The 25,204-nt window shown below is 44.1% G+C and overlaps 1 protein-coding gene across 1 annotated transcript in view; it reads left to right on the top strand.

Annotated features, from left to right (window-relative positions):
• LOC127212233 (rho guanine nucleotide exchange factor 28-like) overlaps positions 1-25,204 on the top strand; it is a 102,671-nt gene that overhangs the window by 67,328 nt on the left and 10,139 nt on the right. Inside the window, exons 4-6 of the mRNA XM_051172277.1 lie at positions 7,185-7,368; positions 10,442-10,622; positions 16,327-16,396. Coding sequence (XP_051028234.1) covers positions 7,185-7,368; positions 10,442-10,622; positions 16,327-16,396 — 435 coding nt within the window. The remainder of the gene's footprint in view (positions 1-7,184; positions 7,369-10,441; positions 10,623-16,326; positions 16,397-25,204) is intronic.

Here is a 25,204-nt window from a genome sequence, read left to right as displayed (position 1 = left end):
TAGGAATATAATATGATATAATGAAATATAATATAACGTGTATGATATTGGCAGTGACAGTGAGGTCCTGAGTCATACTCAACTGATTATGTTTTCAATGCTTTTATTAAAATATTAATTATACAAAGCTATTGGGTTTCATTCACTACAATATCATTTACATGTATACACTGTACTTTGATTTTATTTTCCTCCTCGTTTCCATTCCTTAGCCCTCATTCCCCCTCCCTCCCAGCTCCCTTCCACATCTTAGCCCACCTTTTAATTTCATATCCTTTTAACATGCTCTCATATACTCCGCATATGTGAGAAAACAGCAAAATTTATGAGACTGGTTTATCTTGTTCAAGACGATGATCTCTTATTCTGCCCATTTAATCTCAAATGACATAATTTAATTCTTCTTTTAGCCACATAAAATGTGTGTGTGTGTGTGTGTGTGTGTGTGTGTGTGTGTTTACCACATTTTCTTTATCCATCCATTTGCTGATGGGCACCTAGACTGATTCTGTGTCTTGACTATTGTGAATAGTTTATTGTCAATAAACATGGATATGGAGGCAACTCATGGGAAATGCCTTACAGTTTACATTTAGGAAGCCCTATTTATTTAGTTAGTTAGTTGTACTCTTTCACTGTTTATTTTATTTGTGTATGTGCGTGCATGGATATGCTGCAGCACATGTGAGAAGGTCAAAGGACAACTTGTGAGAGTAGATTCTGTATTACTATGTATGTTCTAGGAATCAAACTCAGGACCTCAGGCTTGTCAGCAGGTGCCATTAGCCACTGAACCATCTCACCAACCCAAGGGGCTTTTTTTTTTTTTGAGCAGTTTTAGGTTCATGACAATCTGAGGAGGTAGAAGGTACAGTAATTTTTCACATGCCTGAGGACAATAGGAAAGATGAAGCCCAGGACTGCCTACAAGTATAGTCCGAGGATTGGCTTTTAAGACACAGAAAGATCAGTCACATAGAAGCTGGGGTAGCTCTGGGCCGGAAGGCCAGGTCTTAAGCTCCTGGCACAACTTTTGAGATGTAAGAGTGAGGGAGTCATACAGGCATTCCCCACAGTTCCAGAATGCATCTAAGGCCAGGCACCGTGTGTGATGGGGGCAGGTTACCTGCAAGGGTACATGAAGCCAAGACCGTGGTGTCCAATTTGCCATGGAGCCAACAGGATATTGGAAATGCCCGAGAAAGCACTGGGCATCTACACTGAAAGCTCTAGGTACCAGGTCTAAGAGAAAGGCTCTATGTGCCTCAGGCTGGAGAAGCCGGGCTCTCTTAACCTAATAACGCACCAGTAATGTTGTTGTAAGCCTCACCCAGGTTTTGGTATTTGCCTTGTTGGGTTTCAGCCTCACTTTGATCTAGTATTTCCTTACTATGCCCCTATTCTTCCATTTTGGAATGGGGATAGTTATTTTTGCAACATTGTATATTAAAAATATGTAATTTTTTTTTTAATTTTAGAGGGTTTATTTCAGGCTCACGGTTAGATTTGTTTGTGTTTCAGATGAGATTTTGGACTCTGAGCTCTTGAATAATGTTCGAACTGGTAAACTTAAGAGCCTTTTTTGGGGATGAACATCTTACACTGTAAAATGGCCACGGACCTCTGAGGACGGTGGAATATTTGGGTTTAAAAGTGACGCTTTGAGTTGAGAAGGAGTGGTTAATTTCAATTGTCAGCTCCACTGAGTTAAAGAAACACCTGGGGCATTAGTGAGGCTCCTCTTTGGGCATGTCCAAAGAGGATTAAGGCAACATGACCTGCCCTAAATGCAGGCGTCATCATTGTGATGGGCTGTGGAAAAGGAGAGATCCACCCCCACCAATGTTCCTCTCTTTCTGCTTCCTGACTGAAAGCACAGTGTGACCAGACACTGCAGGCTCCTGTTGCTGTGCCTCCCCTGCCATCAAGGACCGCATCTCTCAAACCATGTCCTGAAGTAAACCTTTTCTCGTATGAGTTGCTGCCAGTCAGATACTTGCTCATGGCAAATGAGCCTGGGTTTGTTGGATCCTTTTTTGTGCATGCCAGACTGATGCCCCAGAGTGAGGCATGCAGAAATCAAGCTTCGTTCTCGGTTAAAGGCAGATGGGCCCTCACTGTTCTGAAACAGGAATGGTCGACTGACTGTCACAGTCTGTTCAGTTCCTCTCTGAGTCTGGGTGATTGTGTCCGGGGACGGTGGAAGTCATACCTTTAAATGGTCGCCAGCAGCGCAGTTATTACAAGTTCTGTCTTAGTCACATCGTTTCAGATAATTCCTGGCGCTAGCGATACAAACATGAACAGGCATTTATTTGGGTCTTTTTTTTCCGTCTGTCCACTTTAATTCAACAGCCCTACCTCTGCTGGACTGGATAATCCCTCCCCACAGTTTGTTCTATCGGCTGCTGCTGAGAAATCTGAACCTTCCAACAAGCAGAATTATTTATATATGTCATGATGCTTCCTATTTCAAGCTGTTTGCTTTCTCCATGGTGAACTTTAGACAGCGGGAGTGTGTGCGCTCCTTGATGCTTGTTATGTGCTTTCTGTAACCAGCAGAAACGGCTTCTTTCCCTGCCCTTTTTTCTCCTTCCTCTTCCAGAAGTGGAGGTGGCGGTCTGAGGTGGGAGGTGGCGTGGAGGGAGTGGTGAGCTGCGGCATTATTTCTATTCTCTCCCATTCAAGATGTGAGGATAGATCCTCCCCTCTCCCCACAAATAGAGAGTAGGTAGGTGCCTAGGACTAGCCATACAGACTTGAGAGTTTCTAGAGGAGCCAAGCCCCCTCCACTCACTCTTCTTAATCAGCTGAGCATAGTCCACAGTACCCCAGTTCTAGATCACTGTAGCACACACTCTAAGGCATATAATTGAAGGAATATAGGTCTAAGAAACATACCTGAAACCATGCTCGCCTTTACCAATGATACCATTTGCACACTGAGGGTTTAGTATCGCCCCTCCCCCCACCCCAGATTGTATTTTTCTTGGAAGCAAATTGCAACCTGTACAAGCATGGGACATTTCTCACCATATTCAGATTGGGTTCTGTGATGTAAAAATTCTCCTTAGTATGGCTGCTCAACTGCTCAATATCTCATGCTGATAGGCTGTCCTCTGATGGCTGGTGTGTGCGTATGCTTGTGGGTGCAAGTGTGTGTTTAATTTTGTTACCCGATCCTAGCAAGTCTCTTCCTGGTTATTATTTAAAATAGGAAAAATAAGTACAGATGTCATCAGACTTGTCCTGCTGGGAGTCTGTTAAGAATGAAAGCCAGGATTTTTTTTTTTTTTTTTTAGTCATAAAAGTATAGCAGACATTCACCAACCCTACATCTGACAAAGGTCTAATATCCAAAATATATAAAGAACTCAAGAAATTAAACACCACCAAACCGAATAACCCAATTGAGAAATGGGGCTTGGAACTAAACAGAGAATTCTCAACAGAGGAATATCAAATGGCTAAGAAACACTTAAAGAAATGCTCAACCTCCTTAGTCATCAGGGAAATGCAAATCAAAACAACTCTGAGATTCCATCTTACACCCATCAGAATGGCTAAGATCAAAAACTCAAGCGACACCACATGCTGGCGAGGATGTGGGGAGAGAGGAACACTCCTTCATTGCTGGTGGGAATGCAAACTAGTACAGCCACTTTGGAAATCTATCTGGTGCTATCTCAGAAAAATGGGAATAGGGCCAGCTATTCCACTCCTTGGAATATACCCAGAAGATGCTCCAGCACACAACAAGAAAATTTGCTCAACCATGTTCATAGCAGCCTTATTCATAATAGCCAGAACATGGAAACAGCCTAAGTGTCCCTCAGTAGAAGAGTGGATAAAGAAACTGTGGTACATATACACTATGGAATACTACTCAGCTATTAAAAACAAGGAATTCCCGAAATTTGTGGATAAATGGATTGAGCTAGAAATGATCATAATGAGTGAGTTAACCCAGAAGCAGAAAGACTCAAATGGTATATACTCACTTCTATCTGCATACTAGCCCAAGGGACATGTCCCACGAAAGCCTTCACTTACCAGGAAACTGGGACAGAGGGAGGGGGAGGGCATCCTATTGGGACTTTAAATGAGAGACGCATGGGAGAATAGCAAAATAAAAGGATACAGAGGGTCCTAGAAATCTACAAGTAGAACAATATGATAGGCAGATTTGGGCCCAGGGGTCCCGCTCAAACTAAGGCACCAGCCAAGGACAATACAGGAGGTAAACTTTAAACCCCTTCCCAGATCTAGCCAATGGTCAGAATATTCTCCACAGTTGAGTGGAGAGTGTGATATGACTTTCTCACGTACTCTGGTGCCTCACATTTGACCATGTCCCCTGGAGGAGGAGACCTGGTGGCACTCAGAGGAAGGACAGCAGGTTACCGAGAAGAGACTTGATACCCTATGAGAATATACAGGGGGAGGTAATCCCCCTCAGGAACAGTCATAGGGGAGGGGAATAATGGGAAAATGGGGGGGGGGGGAGGAATGGGAGGATACAAGGGATGGGATAAACATTGAGATGTAACAAGAATAAATTAATTAAAAAAAAGGTTTAATTAATAAAAATTAATAAAAAAAAAAGTATAACAGACATAACTAGAAGGGTAAAAGCAATGGTCAATCTTTTCATGCCTAGTGCCCATGAGGCACTAGGCTGAGTTTCCAGCACCTGTAGTGGAAAAGGCAACACAACACGTCCTGTGATTTTTGTAAAGATGAGAGGAGGCATATTAAATAAATGTTTGGTAACTGTGTACAGCCAGGTTGCAGGTTTGTTTTTAGATGTTCTGGGACTTGGGCCATTATTTCACTGTGGAATGCATATGTGCTGTGTCACAGGACCAATGATGGAGCAACTGTGCAGGGAATGTGCTAGTACTTTACTGAAATGTCCAGGCCAGAAGTAACTGATGTGGATGAGGGGGAGCAGGATAGACCTGTGAAAATGTCAGGTGAGAGGTTTTATTTCATATTCATGCACAGTGGGATATTTTGTCTCGTGTGTTAGAGTTTGTTCAATGCTCCCTCCACAAGTTGTTGTTGTTGTTATTATTATTATTTTGGTTTTGAGATAGGTTTCTCTGTGTAGCCTTGAGTATCCTGGACTTGCTCTGTAGACCAGGCTGGCCTCGAACTCACAGCGATCTGCCTGCCTCTGCCTCCCAAGTGCTGGGATTAAAGCTGTGTGCCACCACTGCCCCGCTCCACAAATAATTTTAACACTGATAAGACAAAGCTGTGTTTATCACTGTCATAGTAAGACTGGTGACATTGCTACAAACCCTTAGTGGCTTCAGGGGCTGGGGGTGCAAGACAGAAATTCACTGAGAAATGGAAGCTTGGCATAATAAAAGAGTATTCATTGTGGGAGTAGGGTCAGTAATGGTGACAGGAATGGCAGGATTGGGGGAGGGGCTCCTTAGGAGTTAGCAAGCATCATAATAGTTTAAAATTGGATTTAGGGCTTCTATGTACTGTCCGTTGGTGGTTTCTGCTGAAGGGTTGATGAGTCTTGTGGGACATTCCTGTAGTAAACAGTCACTGGTTTGCCTGGGCAAGAGCCTCGTTATGGTAATGAAGACAATGGAACAATCAGACCATGGTTTTGTGGACAGTGAGCTGTGTGGGAAGCTGGCATTTTTGTCCTTAATGTCTTGGTTGTATGTGGGAGTACCAACTGGGAGGACACAGTGTGTGTTGTGCGATCTCATTTAGGAGCTACGCGAGGCAGAACTGAAGGAGAAGGGTTTTCCGTAGGGCAGCACAATCAAGGACAAAAAGCCAACTTCCACAGGGATCTGCCAGTAATTTCATCTCATCTGTAAATGCTCAGCCAGTATGCCAGGCACTGTGACGCTCAAGGGACCCCACAGGACGGAATAAAAGGTTCCGACCCTGCTGGGCCCTCCATTTCACTGTCTAGCTCTAGCTCTCTTGGGTTATGAGTACAGTTGGTATCTTACTTACCAGACCCCCACTGTCTGTTGCTTATCACAATACATCTGTAGTGACCAGCTTTTTATGCAGAGGCTGTTAGAACAAGGTGTCTTTAAAGTGTGACCATGCAAATTGATTTCATGAGCTTGGCATGTATGTATGTATGTATGTATGTATGTATATAGTCTGCAGTCTGCATCTTGCTGTGTTGCCCAGGTTAGTCTCAAAGCCCTGTGCTCAAGTGATCTTCCAGCCTCACGGTGCTGAGTACTGGGATTCCAGGCATGCGCCACCACAGCCAGCTTGGGTGTAGCTTTTTTAGTATAAGAAAATGTTTTTTTATAGTTTACATATATACAATACAGTGTCTGTCATGAACCACCTATATCTTAAGTATTATTAAAGTTGGGAGGCACATGCACAAGCACTCTACAAATTACATATGAAGTAAATAAACATACAAAATTGAGGTCTTTAATAACTAGTCACTTTTAAACTTGGCAAGTGCTTAAAGGCTTTTTGCATTCCCAGCTACTGTTAAGAAGGGAAATCTTCAAGGGCCTGTCAGCCTGTACGGTGGAGTCTGGAAATGATCATAACAGCCAGTGGTAAACAGCACAGAGATGCCAAGGATGGGCATCTGCAAAGGCCCAGGCCTCACTGCAGCTGAGCACCAGGGTGCCTTTGGCACTGTGATGTACCCAGGGATTTAATGGCTGGGCAATAGCATCATAATGATGCTGGGGACAGACTGTGGCCACAGTGCTCTGGATTTAGGAAACTGCTTTCTGTGACAGCCTCTCATGAGGGAAGAGTGGCTCCTTGGACAGATGGTAAAAAACAGAGGCTTCTCTATGCTCTTGGACTGGATAGCCTGCTCTGCCTGGGTGCAGGATCTGCTTCCTGGGTACCATGGAAGTTGATGAGAGTGTATTTCCAAAGGATGGCCTTTCCTGGGAACCTGTATCCTGCATCTTTAGTGACACATGGCAGCAAGGCGTAGCATACTGGATGAAAAGAGCATATACCAGCTATGAGTAGCCTAGTTCCAATAACCTCTGCTTCCATGACCTCCAGCAATCCCATTCATAGAGTGCGAGGTCAAGATGTATTTCCAGCTCTGATGCGTCTATTACACCTGATACGTCATCTCTTTAGTAAAACGTATAAAACAAACTTCATAACTGGAGGAAACTAACATCATGTTTTCTCCTTTTCTTCAGTAACTCTACGCAGAGAGTCCCTCCTGCACCTGGCTGTGAGATGGGGCCTGCCTAAGCTGTTCCATTTCCTCTTGTGTCTCCCTGGAGGAGTCAAGGCCTTGGAGCTGCCCAACGAAGAAGGCACCACACCATCAGACTTAGCTTTGCACAGTGGATACTCCACATTGGTGGGAGACATCCCAACGTGAGTTCAAGTGCTTGACAGTGTCTCTCTTAATCCATGCCTGTCTAAAACCCAGCAAGCATTATGGGAAAAGGGAAATGACTGAGCCATCTGCCAATGTTGGCTTTTTTTTTTTTTTTTTCAGGTAGTTTTCTTGTGTACAGTACATATGTTTGCATGTAGCTAGTGTGTAGTGTGCAGATATCTTTGTAGGGAACATTTTGTGAGGGAGAGACAGGAGATAAGGAAACAAACTGTCAGCCAAACAGTGGTCTATACTGTTGTTCAGGTCTTAGCTTCGACATTATTTCCTCAACCAAGGCTTCTGAGTTAGATTCCTTTATGATTATGATTAATTTTAGTAATAATCACAGTTTGTAATTACACAGACATATGGCCACTTGGCTGTCTTTTAAATCATTTGAGAAATGGGACTGTTTCTGCTTTACTTACTGAGCTATTTCTAGTTCAGTGTCAAGGTCATAGTTTTCATTGTAAGAATACTAGGCAGACCCTATGGGGGCAGTCACTAGGATCTAGTCAACTCATGGAAAGGAGATTATGTATTAACTAAGTTGTCTGAGTGGTGATGTTCTCATCACTCCCCGTGACTGACCAGTGGGTTGTGAGCTCCGTCGGCTCAGATGGATTGTTACCCTAAATTATGAAACAAGGAGTCATGTATAGTGATTGCCTTGGTATACCATGATAAAAATACAAATTATAAATAGGATAGTACACTGGAAATTGCAACATGAACTTTAAATGTTGTTAGAGTATTATTACATGGTGTGGCTTAGTGGGATGGTTTTTCTTGTTTGGCTCATATAACTCAATGTAATTAATTTGATGCAATTAATTAATAGTAATTTGATGCCTTTAGTGGCCATTAGGCAGAAGCCAGAACTTTCCCTTTCTCCTCCCTTGCCTTATTTGATTAAATAGTCATTAAGCAAGGGACAGGCCTCTCCAGGGGGAATTGTCCTTTCCTTTGGTTATGAATACGACCCCATTTTCTTGGCTAAAAAAGGAAGAGGCAAGAACGTGACCTTGGAATGAGTTATGGCGTCTGGTGCAGTGCTCCTCCCTGGAGGTGGACTACTTCCTGTTTCCAACCCCAGAAGATACTGTATATTTTAAAAGTTTACATGTTTGATAGACCCATTCATATATGTAATTAAAAGTAGACCCATATGTGGTCATATGGTTATAGAATCATAGGCTCATATGATGGAGTGTCTGTGTAAATGAGAAGTTTTTCTATGCCCACTCTTGCTCTGGATAATGACATGGAGACATATTATATTTATTATGCAGCTTCATGCACCGTAGCTGGGCAGATACTCAGCTATTCTAACTTGCCAATAGTGACCTGGCCTACTTCCCAGCCACGTGACCCATTACCTGCCACCTTAGTCTTGCCCTGGCTGTACTTTCTCCATCTGTGTCCTCATGGCGACTCCTCTCTCCAGTTCCCACCTGGGACCCCTTCACTGGGCTCAGAAGTTCCGCCCTATCCTCTCCTGCTCAACTATTGGCTGTTTAGCTCTTTATTTGACCAATCAGTAGGTGATAGAGAGCAATGTTTACAGAATATTGAGTCAGGGGATAAGAACAACAATGCCAACATCTGGACTATCACCAGATCTCTGGGTACAGAAGCTGCATTTGAATACAGAGTCACAAAAACATCCTCTACCATGTCCATGTTCTAAATTAACAAGAGCTATACTACTGCCTAGGCTCCTGGCCCATTCACTTCAGTGGCTTGTTGGCATGAGGAAATGTTTGCTAGAGGATTCTGGAATTAATGTAAAGACTTTGTGTTTGAGTTCAACTGCCCTTTAGAGGACTCTTTTTGTCACTCCATGTGGTGGAGATAAAAGTCAGCTCGGAGGCTCCTCAGTTTTAAATGGAGGTATGCTCTGTGAACCTATTTTAGGTTGAAAGCATCCCAAGTTGCCAATACATGTATGATACCTAGCCTCCTCTACAGCTCTGGGCAATGCGGTCCACCATGGGATGTCAGATTTTTAGCCTCATGGCCGTGTGCCTGAGTACAGGATGATGGTTCTTGCCACTGCCCAGCAGCTGCAGAGAGTAACATTACCATGTGTGTATCCCTCCAGTGTGGGCAAAATCAAAACTCCAACCCGGAAAGTCACATTTCTAAGGATTCTTCTGTCGTTTACAGCATTGCAAAAATGACAAATTAGACATCAGCCATCATAAGTTATAGGCTCTTTAATATATTTCTGTAAGCAAACAACTCATTAGCATAATGAGGTCATGCCAGAGGAAGGGGCAGAGCTGGCTCTGTGAAGTGAGGATCTGGGGACAGTTGGCTGGGATGTGACCACATGATGAACAGGAATATTTTTCACCTGAGGCATCTTTTCTGTTATAAGCTGTAAGTATACTCCATATACACTCATAAGCTATATATACTTACTGCTGTAACTTCAGCCACCAATAACCTGTGTAGCTAACATAGTTGTTCTTAGCCAGCCCAGACAGACAAGAAAATAAGCTTGTATACAAGAATTTAGTTTGGGTATGTTGTTTCACTGTTAATGAATGTTTTCAAGGCTATGACCTAATCAAATTTATGCATGTTCTAATTTGCATGAGGAAATGGTTTAGCACAGTGGTACCAGTGTGTTAGGCATATATCAGTTGTTTGTCACATCCAAACCTCACCACACTCCCTGGGGAGTCAGTCTGTTTTTCATTATAATCACCGAACAAACTGTTGGCTGCCAGCTAATTTGTTCTCTGGGAGCTCTGTTAAAGGGAGAGGCATCTTTTCTGATTAAAAGGAGAGTGAAATAGTGAGGTAAAGTTCTATGCTTAAAAATCAGGACTGTTTCATTGTTTATAGGAACCTTTAAAACATGTAGTCTTTAAAAAGACAACAAAGTGTCTTTTTGTGGAAAAAGAAAGACGGCTTGGCCCAGATCTGTTTACAGGAGCTTGTGTAATTGAATGTGTAAGTGACTTTTAAGGGTCATTTTCCATTTGGATTTGTAATATCAGGGCAGGATGGGGGATGGGATCTGCGAGGCTGTGTGGATTTTGACTTGTTATGTTTCAGTTTTCAGGAAAGGCGGTCCCCAGGCTGCTCCCGACTGCATCTCAACGAGGATGCCTCTCTGCAGTTCGTTCATTCGTCAGAAACGTTGACTCTGACCGTCAACCATACATCTGAGCACTTGTTGGAGGCAGATATCAAACTCTTCCGGAAATATTTTTGGGACAGGGCCCTTCTTGTCAAGGTTTGTATCCTCATCCCAGCACTCAGTGGTGCATGTTCCTTTAGTAACTGTGGAATCTGTTTATTGTATTGGAGCGGAGCTAGGTAGCTAACACCTTTATTTTTATTTTTTCCTAATGAAAACTTGAGGATGTGGAGTTAGAGCCCGGGTTTGGATCAGTGGAGTGAAGACCAACATAGATTTAGGCATCACTGAACCAGTAGTCCATAGATTTTCGTTTCTCCTGCATTTCTTTTGTTGTTGGTTTTGTTTTCTGAGACAAGGTCTTGCTATGCAGCCCAGGCTAGCCTTGAACTTACAACCTTTACATCTTTGTACTTATTGACGGTGTTCTAATTCTTACCTACAGCAGTTGATAGCATCAGCTGCTGGGCTTTCTTATGGTGTGACTTAAAACTCTGTCCTGTTTGTATATGAACAGGACAGGTGAGAACACAGTTCTTTTATAAAGAGATTTACCCTTCCTGCCATAGCTAGAAGGAAACTTGTGTTGATTAGAACCTGGTTCAGTCTAGTGCACAGAGCTCAGCGGCCCTTGAATTTACTATTTAGACTCTGTGGTCCTGCGTGTCAAGCACATCTGTTAGTAAGACACAGTTTTCCTCAGCTGTACAGGTTTTCAAAGAGATTAAAACATCAACTCAGAGAAACAGAGACTACAGTCTATTATAGCTTTTTGGCTTCTATGTTTATGTTATATAATTAACTACAAATACAGTTGAAAACATGTTTCAAGTAAATATTATCAGCATATCCCATATAGAATTTTACTTAAGTAATTAAAAGGAAATATATTCTTCAGAGTCTGATCTGACTCCCATTGAGTTTTAGGAAATTTGTGTGTAATTTTCTGATTTAAAAAATTCTATTATTATATACGAGTGAGGGCTTAGCTTCCATTTTAGTTTCATTTCATTTGTTGTTTAATGATACTAAAGCCTCTAGCCATTCGTGTAGCTTCTCACAGAAGTGCCATATGGTGATGAGTCCCCCACCAGGCAGATGCTGGGCACATACTCTCAAGAGGAGGCTGTCCCCAGGAACCTCAGGGGTAGAGCCTAGCAACACACATGGCCCTGAGAGAGCTGTTCAGAGAACAGTGTGGTGCGTGGTACCTAAACTAGAAGGAATAGGACAAGTTCTGTGTGCAGCAAACACACCGGGCATCCGCACCATCATAGAGTCTTTCAACTGCACACATCTGAGATGCTGGCTTTGGGAAAGGTATTGGGTGAATAAAACGAGATGCCACAGCTGTTTCTACTAGGGGGCTCTACAGTCATGATGGAGAGCGAGATGAGTGACAAGTTTCTGAAGTTTTCATTGCACGGAAAAAAAGAAAAGAGCCAGTTAAGAGCTAGGTGTGGTGGCTCATCCTGTAATGTTATTTCCTGGGAAGCAAGGGCAGGAGGATTGCCATGAACTTGAGATTATCCTGTGTCTTAATAAACAGACAAGCATAATTAAATGCAATGAAATGACCCTTTTGGTCCAAATGTCTTTGTTTTCCTTTATCCTTCCTGCCTCAAGGGATAGGACTGGGTGGTAAACAAAGAGGGTGGGAAGGTGCGGAGAAGGTCGGCGTTTCTTCTGACACCCAAAGTCATTTACTCCAACTGGCATGACAAATGATTCCCTATGTTCTTGAGTTAGAAATTGGTCATGCTGGATCGCACATGCTCACATGTTATTGTAAGCATAAGCCAGAGGCAAAACATTTTTTTTAAAGAAATCATGTATTTATTTCTACTTTCTGCGTATGCATTTTTGCTTGTGTGTATGTATATGTATCATATGTGTGCCTGGTGCCCATGGAAACAGAAAAGGATGTAGGGTTCCCTGGAAGTAGACTTAAGGGTGGTTGTGAGATTGCCAAAGGGGTTGCTGGGAACTGAACACTAGTCATCTGCAGTAGCAGCAAGTGATCTTAACTACTGAGTTATATCTCTAGCTCCAAGATGAAATTCTTAATTTGGGTATCTATACTAAGACAACTGTGGGTAATAAATATTAACGTGATTCCATATGGATTATGCATACAGTGTATTCATGCTAAACCAGGAGGGGTGACATTTGTTTTTTTAAATAAATTGTTTATTTTTATTTTATGTGCATTGGTGTTTTGCCTGAATGTATATCTGTGTAAGGATGTTAGATCTTGGAGTTACAGACACTTATGAGTTGCTACATGGGTGCTGGGAATTGAACCGGGGTCCTTTGGGAGAGCGGTCAGTGCTCATAACTGCTGAGCCAGCTCTCCAGCCCCCAGGAGGGGTGACATTTAATTCTGTAATTCCAGTCGGCTAAGGCCTAAGACAGGAAGATTACATGTTTTAGCCCAGCAGGGGCTACATACTGAGATCTTGTTTCAAAACACAAGAAGGAAAGAGAGGAAAGAGGGAGGGAAAAGAAAAAGAATTCAAGCTTCATTGAATCTGATATGTACTGAAATCTGTTTTTGTATGACCATGGTCTGAGCGGCTGCCCTGTGCACATGGACACACAGGCATACGCTGTCCTTGGCAAGGACACATGTTCATTCTAGGTGGTCTGGGCATGTCTCATTTACCTACAGCCCTCTAGAAGTTAGTCATAAAACCCTGTCCAATCCCGAGCTTGTCTCTCGTCACCTTCAGAAGCCACACTTGCTCAGAGCTGTTAATGTTTGGTGTTTTCTCTCTGTCAAAGAGTTGACAATGTTAATGCTGTAACAATTTGTAATAAATGCTTGTCTTAGTTACTGCTGTATTGTTGTGAAGAGATGGTAAATCCTAAAGAGAGCATTTCATTGGGCCTTGATTGCAGTTTCAGAGGGTGAGTCTGTGACCACCTTGGCGGGGAGCATGGCTCTGGAACAGTAGTTAACAGCTTACATCTGATCCGTAAGCATAAGGCAGAGAGACAGAGATGCAGGGAGAGACAGAGACACAGGGAGAGTCAGAGGCGCAGGGAGAGACAGAGAGCCACAGAGAGTTACAGAGAGACAAAGACAGAGGCACAAGAGAAAGAAGGAGAGAGAGAGAGAGAGAGAGGGAGAGAGAGAGAGAGAGAGAGAGAGAGAGAGAGAGAGAGAGAGAGAGAGAGAGAGAGAGAGAGAGAGACCCAGATATAAAAGACGGAGACAAAGACACTGGGCCTGGCATAGGCTTTTGAAGATATGTCACTGGGGGTGACACTGCAACAAAACAGTTTCACCACTAGGGACCAAGAATTCAACCATATCAACCAATGGGGGCCATTCTCATTCAAATCACTACAATATTAGAAGTCAAATTGTTACTAAATATCCAAACTGTAGTGGCAAATGTGAAGAGATTCTGCCTGTCAAAGTGGCTCGTAGGTGATCGCACTTCCTGACAAGGCTGACGACCTGAGTTCCATCCCCAGGGGCATGCACAGTGGAAAGAGAGAAATCAACTCCTGCAAGTTGTTTTCTGCTCCACACATACACACCAGCACACACATATACACAAAGCAAACAAGCAAAATTTAATGAAGAATTTTAAAAGGTCTTTCTCTACATATATGTATATATAAACCTAAACATTATATATTTTTGTTTGTTTAATTTGTTGCGTGTGTTGGGGATTGAACTTGGAGCCTTTCACATATACAGCCTGACCTGCCTGTACCTTTTTAATTTTTTAAAAGTATTTTCCTTCACAAAGCCTCCTTGAATTCATCAGTGTGCTGGTAAGTTTGGTTCTAGAACGAAGTGGATAATGAATAACTCAATTAGGAACTTTAAGCTTTAAAACTTGTATTCCAAAATATTCATGGAAATAAAAATTGTTTTTACACCTCTCATTTATAAGGGGGAAAAAAAGGTAAGTGTTGTGCATCACGTTGTTTAGTTTTGTAATCAGAAACTAGTGTTGTCTGATGCAGTATAGGCTTGGCAACTCCCTCCAATGAAAGACAGGGGTTCAAGGTCAAGGCTGTCCCAGGAACAACATATGGTAGATGGTTATCTCAGGTCTTGAACTCGTATGATGATCCCTGGTCTAGCTCCATTCCTCATGCTAGGTGCCACCCTGCCCCAGTTTTCTTTCTGACGCTGTGACAAATACCATGACCAACATCATCTTGGGAAGGAAAAGGTCTATTTGGGTAACACTTCTGTGTCACAGTCTCTCATTAGGGGACATCAGGACAAGAACTTAAGGCAGAAGCCTAGAGGCAGGAGCCATGGAGGAATGCTGCTGACTGGCTCATGTTCCACGTTCTATCTTCCTTAAGAATAATAGGATTTTAAAGATTATTTGTTTTGTTTTATGTGTGTGAATGTTTTGACTGCGCGCGTGCGTGTGCGTGCGTGCGTGCGTGCGTGTGTGTGTGTGTGTGTGTGTGTGTGTGTGTGTGTGTGTGTGTGTGTGTGTGTTATATGCATGCCTGATACCAGCAGGGGTCAGAGAATGTCATCAAGAGCCCTTGGAACTGGAGTTATGGATGGTTGTAAGCTGCAATGAAGGTGCTGAGAACTGAGCCCAGGTCCTCTGGAAGAGCAACAATTCCTCTTAACTGATGAGTCACCTACCCTCATTCAGCTAGCTTCCTATCTGCCTGGGGATGGTGCTGCCTATGGTGGGCTTAGACCTCCCACATCCATCATCAATCAAGAGTCTCTTGCAGACAAGGCCATAGGCCTATCTGATCAAGACAACTCTTCAACTAAGATGTCCTCTTTCCACGTGACTCTAGGCTGTATCAAGTTGATAATAAAAAAAAACCAAACTAGGTCCTCCTTTCTCAGTAGCATCTGCTGTAGACTTGGTCTAGTCCTTTCCTAATCTCATAGGGCCCAGGAGAGAGAACAGCACTTCTTACATGGAACATTGACCACTGTGGCCCATGCTGAATGCCTAGGCCCTGAGTGCCTGCTGTCCTTTTGAAGTTTTGTATGTTGGGTATATATTCTGGCCTTAGGATGTTCTGAGATAGTCAGTAAATGAGGCATTCCATTTACCAGCCTAAGAGTGTGTGTGTGTGGCAGGACTCAGCCACTATGGTAATCGTGTGATTTTTCCACCCAAGGCGGCTGGAGGTTTGTTGCAGAACCTATACTGATACCATTCTTTTGGCTGCTTAACTGTTCGGCACATTAACGTATAATTCTGATTTGTTGTGTTTTCATGGGCCAAGGGAATCTTAAGAGGAACCTACCCTGGTCACAAGAGGCTAGCTTTTTGCCGTAGCCTTGAGATGGCTCTGTGACTTGGATCCAGCTAGGGACAGCCTTGGCAGCCTGTATACTTCTTTGACCTGTGGTCCCTCTGGATACGCCCTGGCTGTGGTCCTACCACCTTAGCTTGTCCTTTCACGTCACCTGTGTGTGATGCGGATGCAGGACTCTCCAGTAGGGCAGGTGTGCACACACACTCAGTCCACTCAGTCCTCCCTTTTCTGTCTCAAGATCCTGTCTGGGTTGGTTCATGCACTTCTGAGAAACTTGTTATTATGAACTGCAGGAAAAAAAAATGATGATTTATGGCAGGCTTTTTGCCCTGCCCTTGGGTTTCACCTGACTTCTTTTGTCAGCCTGGGACACCGGCTATGAATTCCTCTCTCAGGGTTTACCCCCAACCCTTTCCTTGCCAGCTATCCCAGCTCAGAGATCTGTGATGTTGACTTTTTTTTTTAAACCTCTAATGCATATCTGGATCCCAAAATGGTTTTCAGTGATTTCCCTGCCTTTATCTTGTAGGCTCTTGAGCAAGAAGCCAAGACAGAGGAGAGAGCAACCATGCCTTCAGGAGCTGCAGAAACCGAAGAAGGTAAGCATGCTTCTGCCCCATGTAAGGAACCCAGGAAATGCAGGACCTGATAACCAGTCCATTGTCGTGCGCAGTAAAGCATAGAAGGAATTAAGGGGTGTAGAGGCAGAATCTGGGTTTGTGGGATACAGCGCCACTCCTGGGCCCATGCACAGTGCACTGTTTTGTTTGCTTCTTATTCAGCTAGTATTTACTTGATGCCATTTGCTAGCCCTGGGCCAGGTCCCAGCACACCTGTTTTCCTCCTTCCAAAGTTAGCTTTGCTCATGGTTTCCTTCCTCATCCAACCGTTGGCTGCTACTCTGCTCACTCAAGCTTGTATAACTCCTCCTCTGGGCTGGGCTGGTGGATCCTCAAGGGAATGCTTCCAAAGCATGAAGGTGTGTTTGTTGGCACAAAAAATGGACAGTACCGCTAGCATTTGGAGATGAGGTGCTGGTGGTGTTTGTCAGGGTACAAATGTTTGGATGGTCCTGAAAGCCTAGGAGTTGGTTGCATTGAGCCGATACCAAGATTAAAGGCAGGTATGCCAGTGGTAGGGGCTCTCACTGTGGCAATTATTATATCATTATCATTATTATTATTGTTATTATTATTATTATTCAATACATTGTTATTATTCTACTCCACATTAACGCACAAGGAATCCCATAGCCACCCTATTTCAGAGCACTCAGCTTGCCAATTCTCCTCACTCTATTCAAGGTGGCAGGGTTTTTTTGGGGGGATCATGGTGGTGGAGGTGGTTATAAAAGCCTTATTATAGTTCACACATTTTTTTTCTACACAAATCATCCTGATAGAAAGTTGAATACTAAACGTTTTCATTGTAAGAAGCATTTTCACGTGGTTTCTTTGCATATTGTGCTTCTTGTGTGGAATAGCACCTTAATTTCCTTCTAAATCCAATCATCAGACAAATCTAATTATCAGGTACATAGGAAATCATTGAGTGTTTTTGTAGCGTAAATGTTTATTGGGGGGCCAGAGTGAGGGAATCAGTCCTTTTTAGCTGTGGCCTTCCTCATGGCCCATAGCACATTGCTTAGCTCCTGACACTTCATCTTGGCATGGATGTGTGTGCCCACACTCTTCTTGATGAATGTGAGCATGCTTGTCTCCCTGGGCACTTTGATCAGCAGCTCCATGGTGCAGTGCTCACAGGGCATGAAACTGTACGCCTTCCGGATCAAGTCCCACACGAACTTGGTGTGCTTGGTGAGGTGCAGGCTGGGCCTTGGCTTGCTGCCACTCTTTCTTAACCTGTGGCCTTCGTGGAGAGGCCCATGGCCATGAAGTAGTGCAGGGGCCATGCCTGCTGCTTTCCAATGGTGGCCGCGCCAGCACAGGAAAACATTGTTAATGTTGAAATATAAATGATCTTATCATCAGTTTCCTTTTGTTGCACATTCTAGCTAGGGGTATTATATTGACTTCTTTGCTTTGAAATTATGTGTACAGATAAGGTTATTCATGTGTCTGTGGAGCTAAAATCAATTATCAATTTGACTTTGGGATAGTCATGGGACTTCATGAAATATCAGAAAAGTGAAGGACTCTCAGTCTGATGGGGCTGAGCATCACCGTTCCAGATGCTGGAGTCAGGGGCAGAGGTGGCCAGATCCTTGTTTTTCTGCGAGTGTTAGTAACTAACAGCTGGTTAGTACTTTGCTTCTGTGTTTAATTAGCAGCGCAGGGTAGCTGCCTTCTATGTATTTGACAGAGAGTGTAACCTTAGTTTCTTTGCCTTTGTGTTGGCTGAAGAGAGGCCTTGGGGAAAGTATGTATGAAGAGCTGTTGGGATCTGTGTGTCACCCACACACACTGCCCCTGCTGCGGGGTTACACACTGCCCCTGCTGCAGGGTTAAGCCTGAGCAGCTGAACTTCCTGTCCATGCTGTCCCTTTGGGCTGAGTTAGGAACTGCCTTGGCCATTCTCCCTGAGTGCTGCTGCTGGTGGCTCTGCCCACCCAGGGAGGTAGTCTAGGCAATGTTATCTTTTCTCTTTGAAGATCGTATGAGAACCTTCTTTCTTGTGTTGGGAATGCTGGCTTCCCCTAAGCACTTGCCCCATTTTTACTGCTGTAACTGGAGCTGATCAGGTTTCTTACTTGGCTGATAGACATACTTGAAAGCGTCTGACTTGCCAGTTCCCAGTGCTTGCTGCGTCTTTATATCTCACCTCTATTTCTTATGCTCCACTCCTTTTAAAAGTCAACTTCTTAAACCGGGTGTGGTGGCGCATGCCTGTAATCCCAGCACTCGGGAGGCAGAGGCCGGTGGATCGCTGTGAGTTTGAGGCCAGCCTGGTCTACAAAGAGAGTTCTAGAACAGCCAGGGCTACACAGAGAAACCCTGTCTTACAGCTAGGGCTACACAGAGAAACTCTGTCTTGAGAAAAAAAAATCAATGTATGATTTTTTGGGGGGAGGAGTTTCAAGACAGGGTTTCTCTGTGTAGCCTTGGCTGTCCTGAACTTGCTTTGTAGACCAGGCTGGCCTCGAACTCACAGAGATCCGCCTCTGCCTCCTGAGTGCTAGGATTAAAGGTGAGTGGCACCACTGCCCGGCCAACCTATGATTTTTTAAAAATAGAGATTATCTCATGCATCTTTCTTATTATCCATCTTCAAACCAGTTCAGAACAAAAATGAAGTCTAAGTAAACACTAGATTTTGGAGTTTTGGGGCTGAGGGGCTTGCAGTCGTGGCTGGACAGGAAGACAGGCTTCCCAAGCAGACTATGGGAAGTGCTCCATGGGTCCTTTGAAAATATTGTTCCAGGAATGTTGTAGCCTGTGACAGGACACAATCAAGGCAGGCTTCATGGAAGATATGCCCCTGGGGTTAGGAGACTAAGGGAGGAAAGGGGATTATAGAGGGGATAGTGGAGATGAATGTGGAGGATCCAGGTCATTTCCCCGTCTGCCCACCCATGTGTGGTAGTAAAAATGCCAACAACACAGGCTTGGGAGTAGCCAGCTTGGCAGAGCTTCTGGAAGACTCAGAGGGCTGTGACTTCTCCCTGAGAACTCCGGGAGCTGTTTTAAACAGTCACCTGGAAAGGTCACTCTGGGAGAACGGGGCTTTGAGCTGAAGGTCCAAATGGATGGCAGGGGACTGGCCAGAGGGCTTTAGAAAGTCATACAGAAAAGCTGTACCGTGTCGCAGTAAGGCCAGGAGTCGAGTGGAGATAGACGAGGGTTGTGGGAAGGAAGGACACTTTTGTGTCTAGGACATGTTTCTGGGTGGGCTAGAAGGGAGGGCTGTGACACAATGTTCTCAGTTTTAGACAGGTTGAGTTTGATGGGTCTACGGGACAACCAACCAGGACTGAGGGCACCAAACCAAAAGAATTTGGCAAGAACCCCAAGTCTGCAAGATCCGCATAACAGGCAAATTCCGTAGACCTTGAGGGGGAATGTGTGGAGCTGCTTGCACCTTCCAGCAGAGGGCAGTATTTGACTAGAGTGAAGATACTTTGGTTTCTTACTTTCTGGTACCTACCTACCCAAGACTCAACTGGAAGAAAAAGTGTCCTCTTTTATTTCTTCTTAACGCTAAACCGAACTTCTCTTTGTGCATTCGAAAGTAGACCTATTGTGTTCCTCCCTTCCTGATGCTGTAAGAAGTCAGGGTGCAGACTTTACACTGGAATCTGCAGCTGTCACAGAGTAAAGAACTGTAATAACTTTAGCATTGGAAATTGACTTTGCTGTCCTTGTGAGTGTGATAAACGATTTCATTATTATTATTATTGTGAACCAATTACGGACTTATAATTTCATGATTGTAATTGTACTTGGAGAATAATGGGAAGTTATTCTGCACAAATGAAATGGGCCCGTCTAGACACTGTTCCATTGTTGCCAAGAGACACCATGACCAAGACAACTCTTATAAAAGAAAATATTTAATTAGGGGCTTGTTTGCAGTTTCTGAGGTTTAGTCTTTTATGGTGTGGAGCATGGTGGCATCTATGGTGCTGGAGCAGTAGCTGAGAGCTATACAGTGATCTCTGAGCAGAGTTGGGTGGCGGTGGGGAGGAGATAGAGACTGACAGTGGGCATGGCATGGGCTTTTAACACCTCAAAACTCACCCCCACCTCTGACCCCCAGTGAGACACCTTCTCCAACAAGGCCACGCCTCCTAATCCTTCTAATCTTTTCAAATAGCCCCACTCCCTGGTGACTTAGCATTCAAATATATGAGCCTATTGGGGGGGGGCACTCTCATTCAAACCGCCACAGGCCCCAAAGTCATTCAAAAAGAACAAAACTTCATTTTCCCTCTTGCCTTCATAGTCTTACTCTTACTCAGTCTCCTACTTAGTATTTTCTTCTGTTTTATTTTCCCAATCTCCCAAGAGAGGGTCTCATGTAGACCAGGCTGACTTTGAACTTGTTACATAGACAAGGATGACTTTAAACTTATCCTCCTGCCTCTACCTCCCAAGCACTGAGAACACACTGTGCACCACTCTGCCCGCTACATACCCTACGACTTTCTGCACAGCTATGTACTGAACTAGTCTTCATAAGACACCCTGAAAAGTATGGCTCCTTCCACCACTAGTGGATAGAAAATACTCTGTGCGAAACTTAACGTAGGGTCCCAGAATGCATTTGGTGTGTCACAGACTCTAGTAAGTTTAGAATAAGGAGCTTGTGGAGCTGCCTCCTACAACTCAGCCGATCCACGAAGGGTCCTGAGGAAGTGGTCTGAGGACGGCACTCTGGTGAGTGGTGCTGTTCCACATCTTTCCTGACCCTTCTTCACAGGCCTCACTTCCACCTATCCACCTAGGTTCTCAGCATCTATCACCATGGAGACATTCTCTGCACATCGTCTCGGGAGGTGCATCTGAAACTGCTCACGGCCGTCTTGTGCCTGTGAGGCCATCTCTAACCCCTAACACCCTGCCAAAATTGCTTTTCTACTTCTGTACTTTTGAGACTCAGGCCTTCTTGTATACGAGGCCACTTGGCCTCTCTGCCTCTTGGGTTCTGTGGTTAAAGTTGTGAGCCATCACGCTTAGATCCCACAGTTCTTGATGCCACAAGAGGCGTTGTCTGCTTAGAGCTTATTGGTCGCAGCATAAGCTGAGAAGAACCATTGCAATCTCAGGTACCACTGTTCAAGCCCAGGTTATTGTTACTGTTATTGTTCTTATTATTATTCATTATTCTGTATTTATTTTTATTACTGTATATCAATTATACACATGAGTAGATTTGATTATGGCACATGTAAATAACATAACTTGATCACACTCATCCATTAAAAAAAATTCTTTTGTAGATGGCACAAACCATCTGTGTGATACACTGTCTCAACTTCTGTGTCACTGGTCTATGACTTTATTATAATAGCTTCCCCCTGTTTTCATCAACAAGGAAACAGGAAATGGGGATTGGAACATGAGTTCCAGCAGGGCAAAACCATTTCCTTTGGGGCTAGGCTGGCTCAGCTGTTCGCCTGTGTGGGTCTGATGAGAGAACCCAACACTAGACACAGCCTGGGCAGGCAGTATGAGTCCCGTGGGCTGTTTCCTTGCATGGTCCCTAACTGTGTATTTTGTACCTACATTGTACTGGACACTATTGTCGGCCTGGAGAGTCAGCCATAACCAAAGCAAGCAATGAGAGCCCTGCTCTCAACTTTACCCTGAGTAATTTCTTTTAGCATGTCTGAGGACTTGCTGTATGCCAGGACCTGTTTTAGGCACTGAGCACGTGGGTGGGAATCGAGGGAAGTGTGTGTCCTCATGGAGTACACACGCTAGTGGCCATGAAAGGGGGGGGGGCATTTCTGAGAGTCAAGAATTGACTTTTCTTCATGACTAGTAGCCCAGCAGAAATTTGTCTTAAATAGCACATCTTGTCCAGGCAGTCAGAAGTCAGACGTTACCTACCATCTTACCCACTGCATTGCAATATCCCAGCAACTCCCGGACAAGAGAATCTTATTTCTTGCTCATTCACACTGCAGGTCTAGAATCTTCTCTGGTGTTTGTGTGATGGAAAAAGTGTAACATCAGGATCATTGCCTGGAAATGGTAATCTCAAGCTTTTGTCATGGGGAAATTTGTGGCCTGCATGCTCAGACTTGTCTTAATGACACATGCTGCCAGGCAGCAAAACAGACAGCTCAGAACTCAACTCGGCTGTGAACTGGCTTCTCAGCGTTATAAAAGCTACTCGGCCCTGTTTGCCTTTATGGAAATGGTGGGGGAGGGCGGAGGGGGAGTAAAGGTGGGGTGTCCCTTAATACTAAAGGTGAGGCACCTTATTCAGTGCCTCATGCCTGGTTCTAAGTGTAGGTTAAATAACCTCAGCTTATACTGAAGTGTAGGTGATGGCAAAAGAGTGTTATGAGGTACCAGGCACACCACGTCCGTCACAGTGACTGGAAGTGAGTAGATTCTTTGCTTGGATGTTGTTCATGTGGTTCGCGGAGGAATGGTAGGCTGGTTCTCCATATGTAAGCGTTTCCTGTGAGATAGTGTTGGAAGAGCAAGAGCTCGTTATCTACACATAGTTGCCTCTCGGGGCCTTTTAGAATAGTTGCATGTAGTACCAGAAGTGTTTCATCAAGATGTAAGAGCTGAGGTGTTGGGGACTGAGGCTGTCTATCATTAAGGAAGCTGTTTTCTGAGATGGTTACTCAGTTGAGGTACAACTACTAGTCCTAGTCTGGAGTAGCTGAGGCCTGGAGAACATCATTCACCAAGAAGCAGGGGAAGCTTGGTGGTGGGTGGTGGTGGTGGTGGTGGTGCACACCTGTAATCCCAGCACTTGGCAGGCTGAGGGAGGCAGAGCTCTGTGTTCGAGGCCAACCTGGTCTACAGAGTGAATTCCAGACAGTCAGAGCTCTACACAAAGAAATCCTGTCTTGAAAAATTAATCAAAAGAAAAAAGAAAAGGAGGAGGAAGAAGAAGAGGAAAGAGAGGAAGGGGAGGGAGGAGGAGGAGAAGAGGAAGAAGAAGAGGAAGAGGAAAAAGAAGAAGAAAGAAGGAAAGAAGAAAGAAAGAAAGAAAGGAAGGAAGAAAGAAAGGAAGAAAGAAAAGAAGATAGCAACAATGAGACAACAGGGATTTGGGCATTTTCAGCAAATTTAAAATGTAAGGCATCAAAATACACTGTATTCTCTCATCCATTGGTGGAGTCGCAAGAGTTAATGTCATAGGAGAGAGCAGAGAAAATGGTTACTGGAGTCTGGGAAGGTGGGAGACTGGGGAGAGGGAGGAAGTCTTATGGGGAATTTGGATGACAAGTGCCAACATACTGCCATGTAAAAGGAACACATTGTTCCATAGCACAGCAGGGAGACTACTTTATAACACCTTAGATATTTTAAGAACTAGAAAAGAGGGATTTATAGGCTCTGAAATCAAAGACGTGGTAGAAATGCAAATTTCTCTGATGTATTGTGCACATGTAAATATACATAAGACTGTGCCAATTCAAATAATTCGTTAGTTCTTTGGGAGTTTCATACAACTTGTTTTGACCATATTCACCCCTCCCCCAACTCTTCTGAGATTTAACCCCCTTCCCCTCCCCTTCCAACTTTGTGTCTTTTTTTTTTTTCTTTTTGTCATTAAAGACTAATTTGTGCTGCCCAATTATTCTTGGATGTGTGGTCTCTCATTGGAATGTGGTCAACTTATTCTTCGAGAATAAGTTGTATGGCTATATTCTTAGAGAAAACTGTCGCTCCTTCTCCCAGCACTTAGCAGCTGCCAATAGCTCCACAGTTAGGGATCAGATTGGGTGTTCAATACCCGCCTCCATGCTGGGATTTTGCCTCATGTGGGCTTGTCCAAGTCTTGTGCCTGCTCTCCCAACCACTGTGAGTTCATTAGTACAGCTGCCGTGCTGTGTCCAGACAATAATGTTTCCTGGTAGGCCTCCACCACTTCTGGCTCTTACACTCTTTCTGCCTCCTCTTCCACCATGATCCCCAGGGCTTGGGAGGGGATATGTGTGATATAATTATCTGTTTTAAAGCTCAGCATTCTGCAGTCCCTTATTCTCTGCACCTCGGCCAGTTGTGGGTCACAATGTCAATCATCATCTAGTGTGAGTGGAAGCTTCTAATGAGAGTGGAGAGATGTATTGATCTGTGGGTATAAGGGCAATGGCAGATGCTAGCAGGGATGTGGGGAAAGGGGGCCGTGTATTGAGGTGCAGACTGGTGCAGCCAATATGGAAATAAGTGTGGTGGTTCCGGGAAAAAAAAAAAAAGACACATTTTTAAAAAAATCACAAAAGGATTGCAGAAAACGTCCCTCTAAGGCGGAACGTGGTGTGCAGTGAGTTCTTTCACTCCAGGGAAGCTCATCCTTTTCTGGGGTTTTCTTTAGAGACCGAGCCTTGGCAGTCTGTTAATCCTAAAAGGGAAACGACTTTCATCAGTGAAGGTCCAAGGCTAAAGACAGGGTGACGAGCTGAGAGTATGCTCATTTTGTACATCGTTAGAATAATACTAGCTTTTCTGCATATGTTAAAGAAAAGCCTTTCCACCTTCCATCATATCACAGAATTGACTGAGCCTGAGGGAGTTTTACAGACCGTCTGTGGAGTTTTACAGCTACCTTCTGTGGCTTGCAGGCCAGGGGCTCCCATAGTTCACCTCAAGGCAATAAAGTTGTTTTACTCTTAATTTAGAGTCTTTCTTCCAGATGGGTCAAGTTAGCAGGCTCGGGACGAGTGTAAAACCTGCCCAAGGAGTAATAGATTTGGATAGCTTATCCTAAAACTGTAGCCAAGGAGCCCCTTTCTTAAGGTAGTCTCTAAGTGAAGT

This window comes from Acomys russatus, chromosome 30 (genome assembly GCF_903995435.1).
Source record: "Acomys russatus chromosome 30, mAcoRus1.1, whole genome shotgun sequence".
NCBI classification, from domain to species: Eukaryota; Metazoa; Chordata; class Mammalia; order Rodentia; family Muridae; genus Acomys; species Acomys russatus.
The sequence above is the reverse complement of the archived record's forward strand: the minus strand, read 5'-3'. Positions and strand labels throughout refer to the sequence as shown.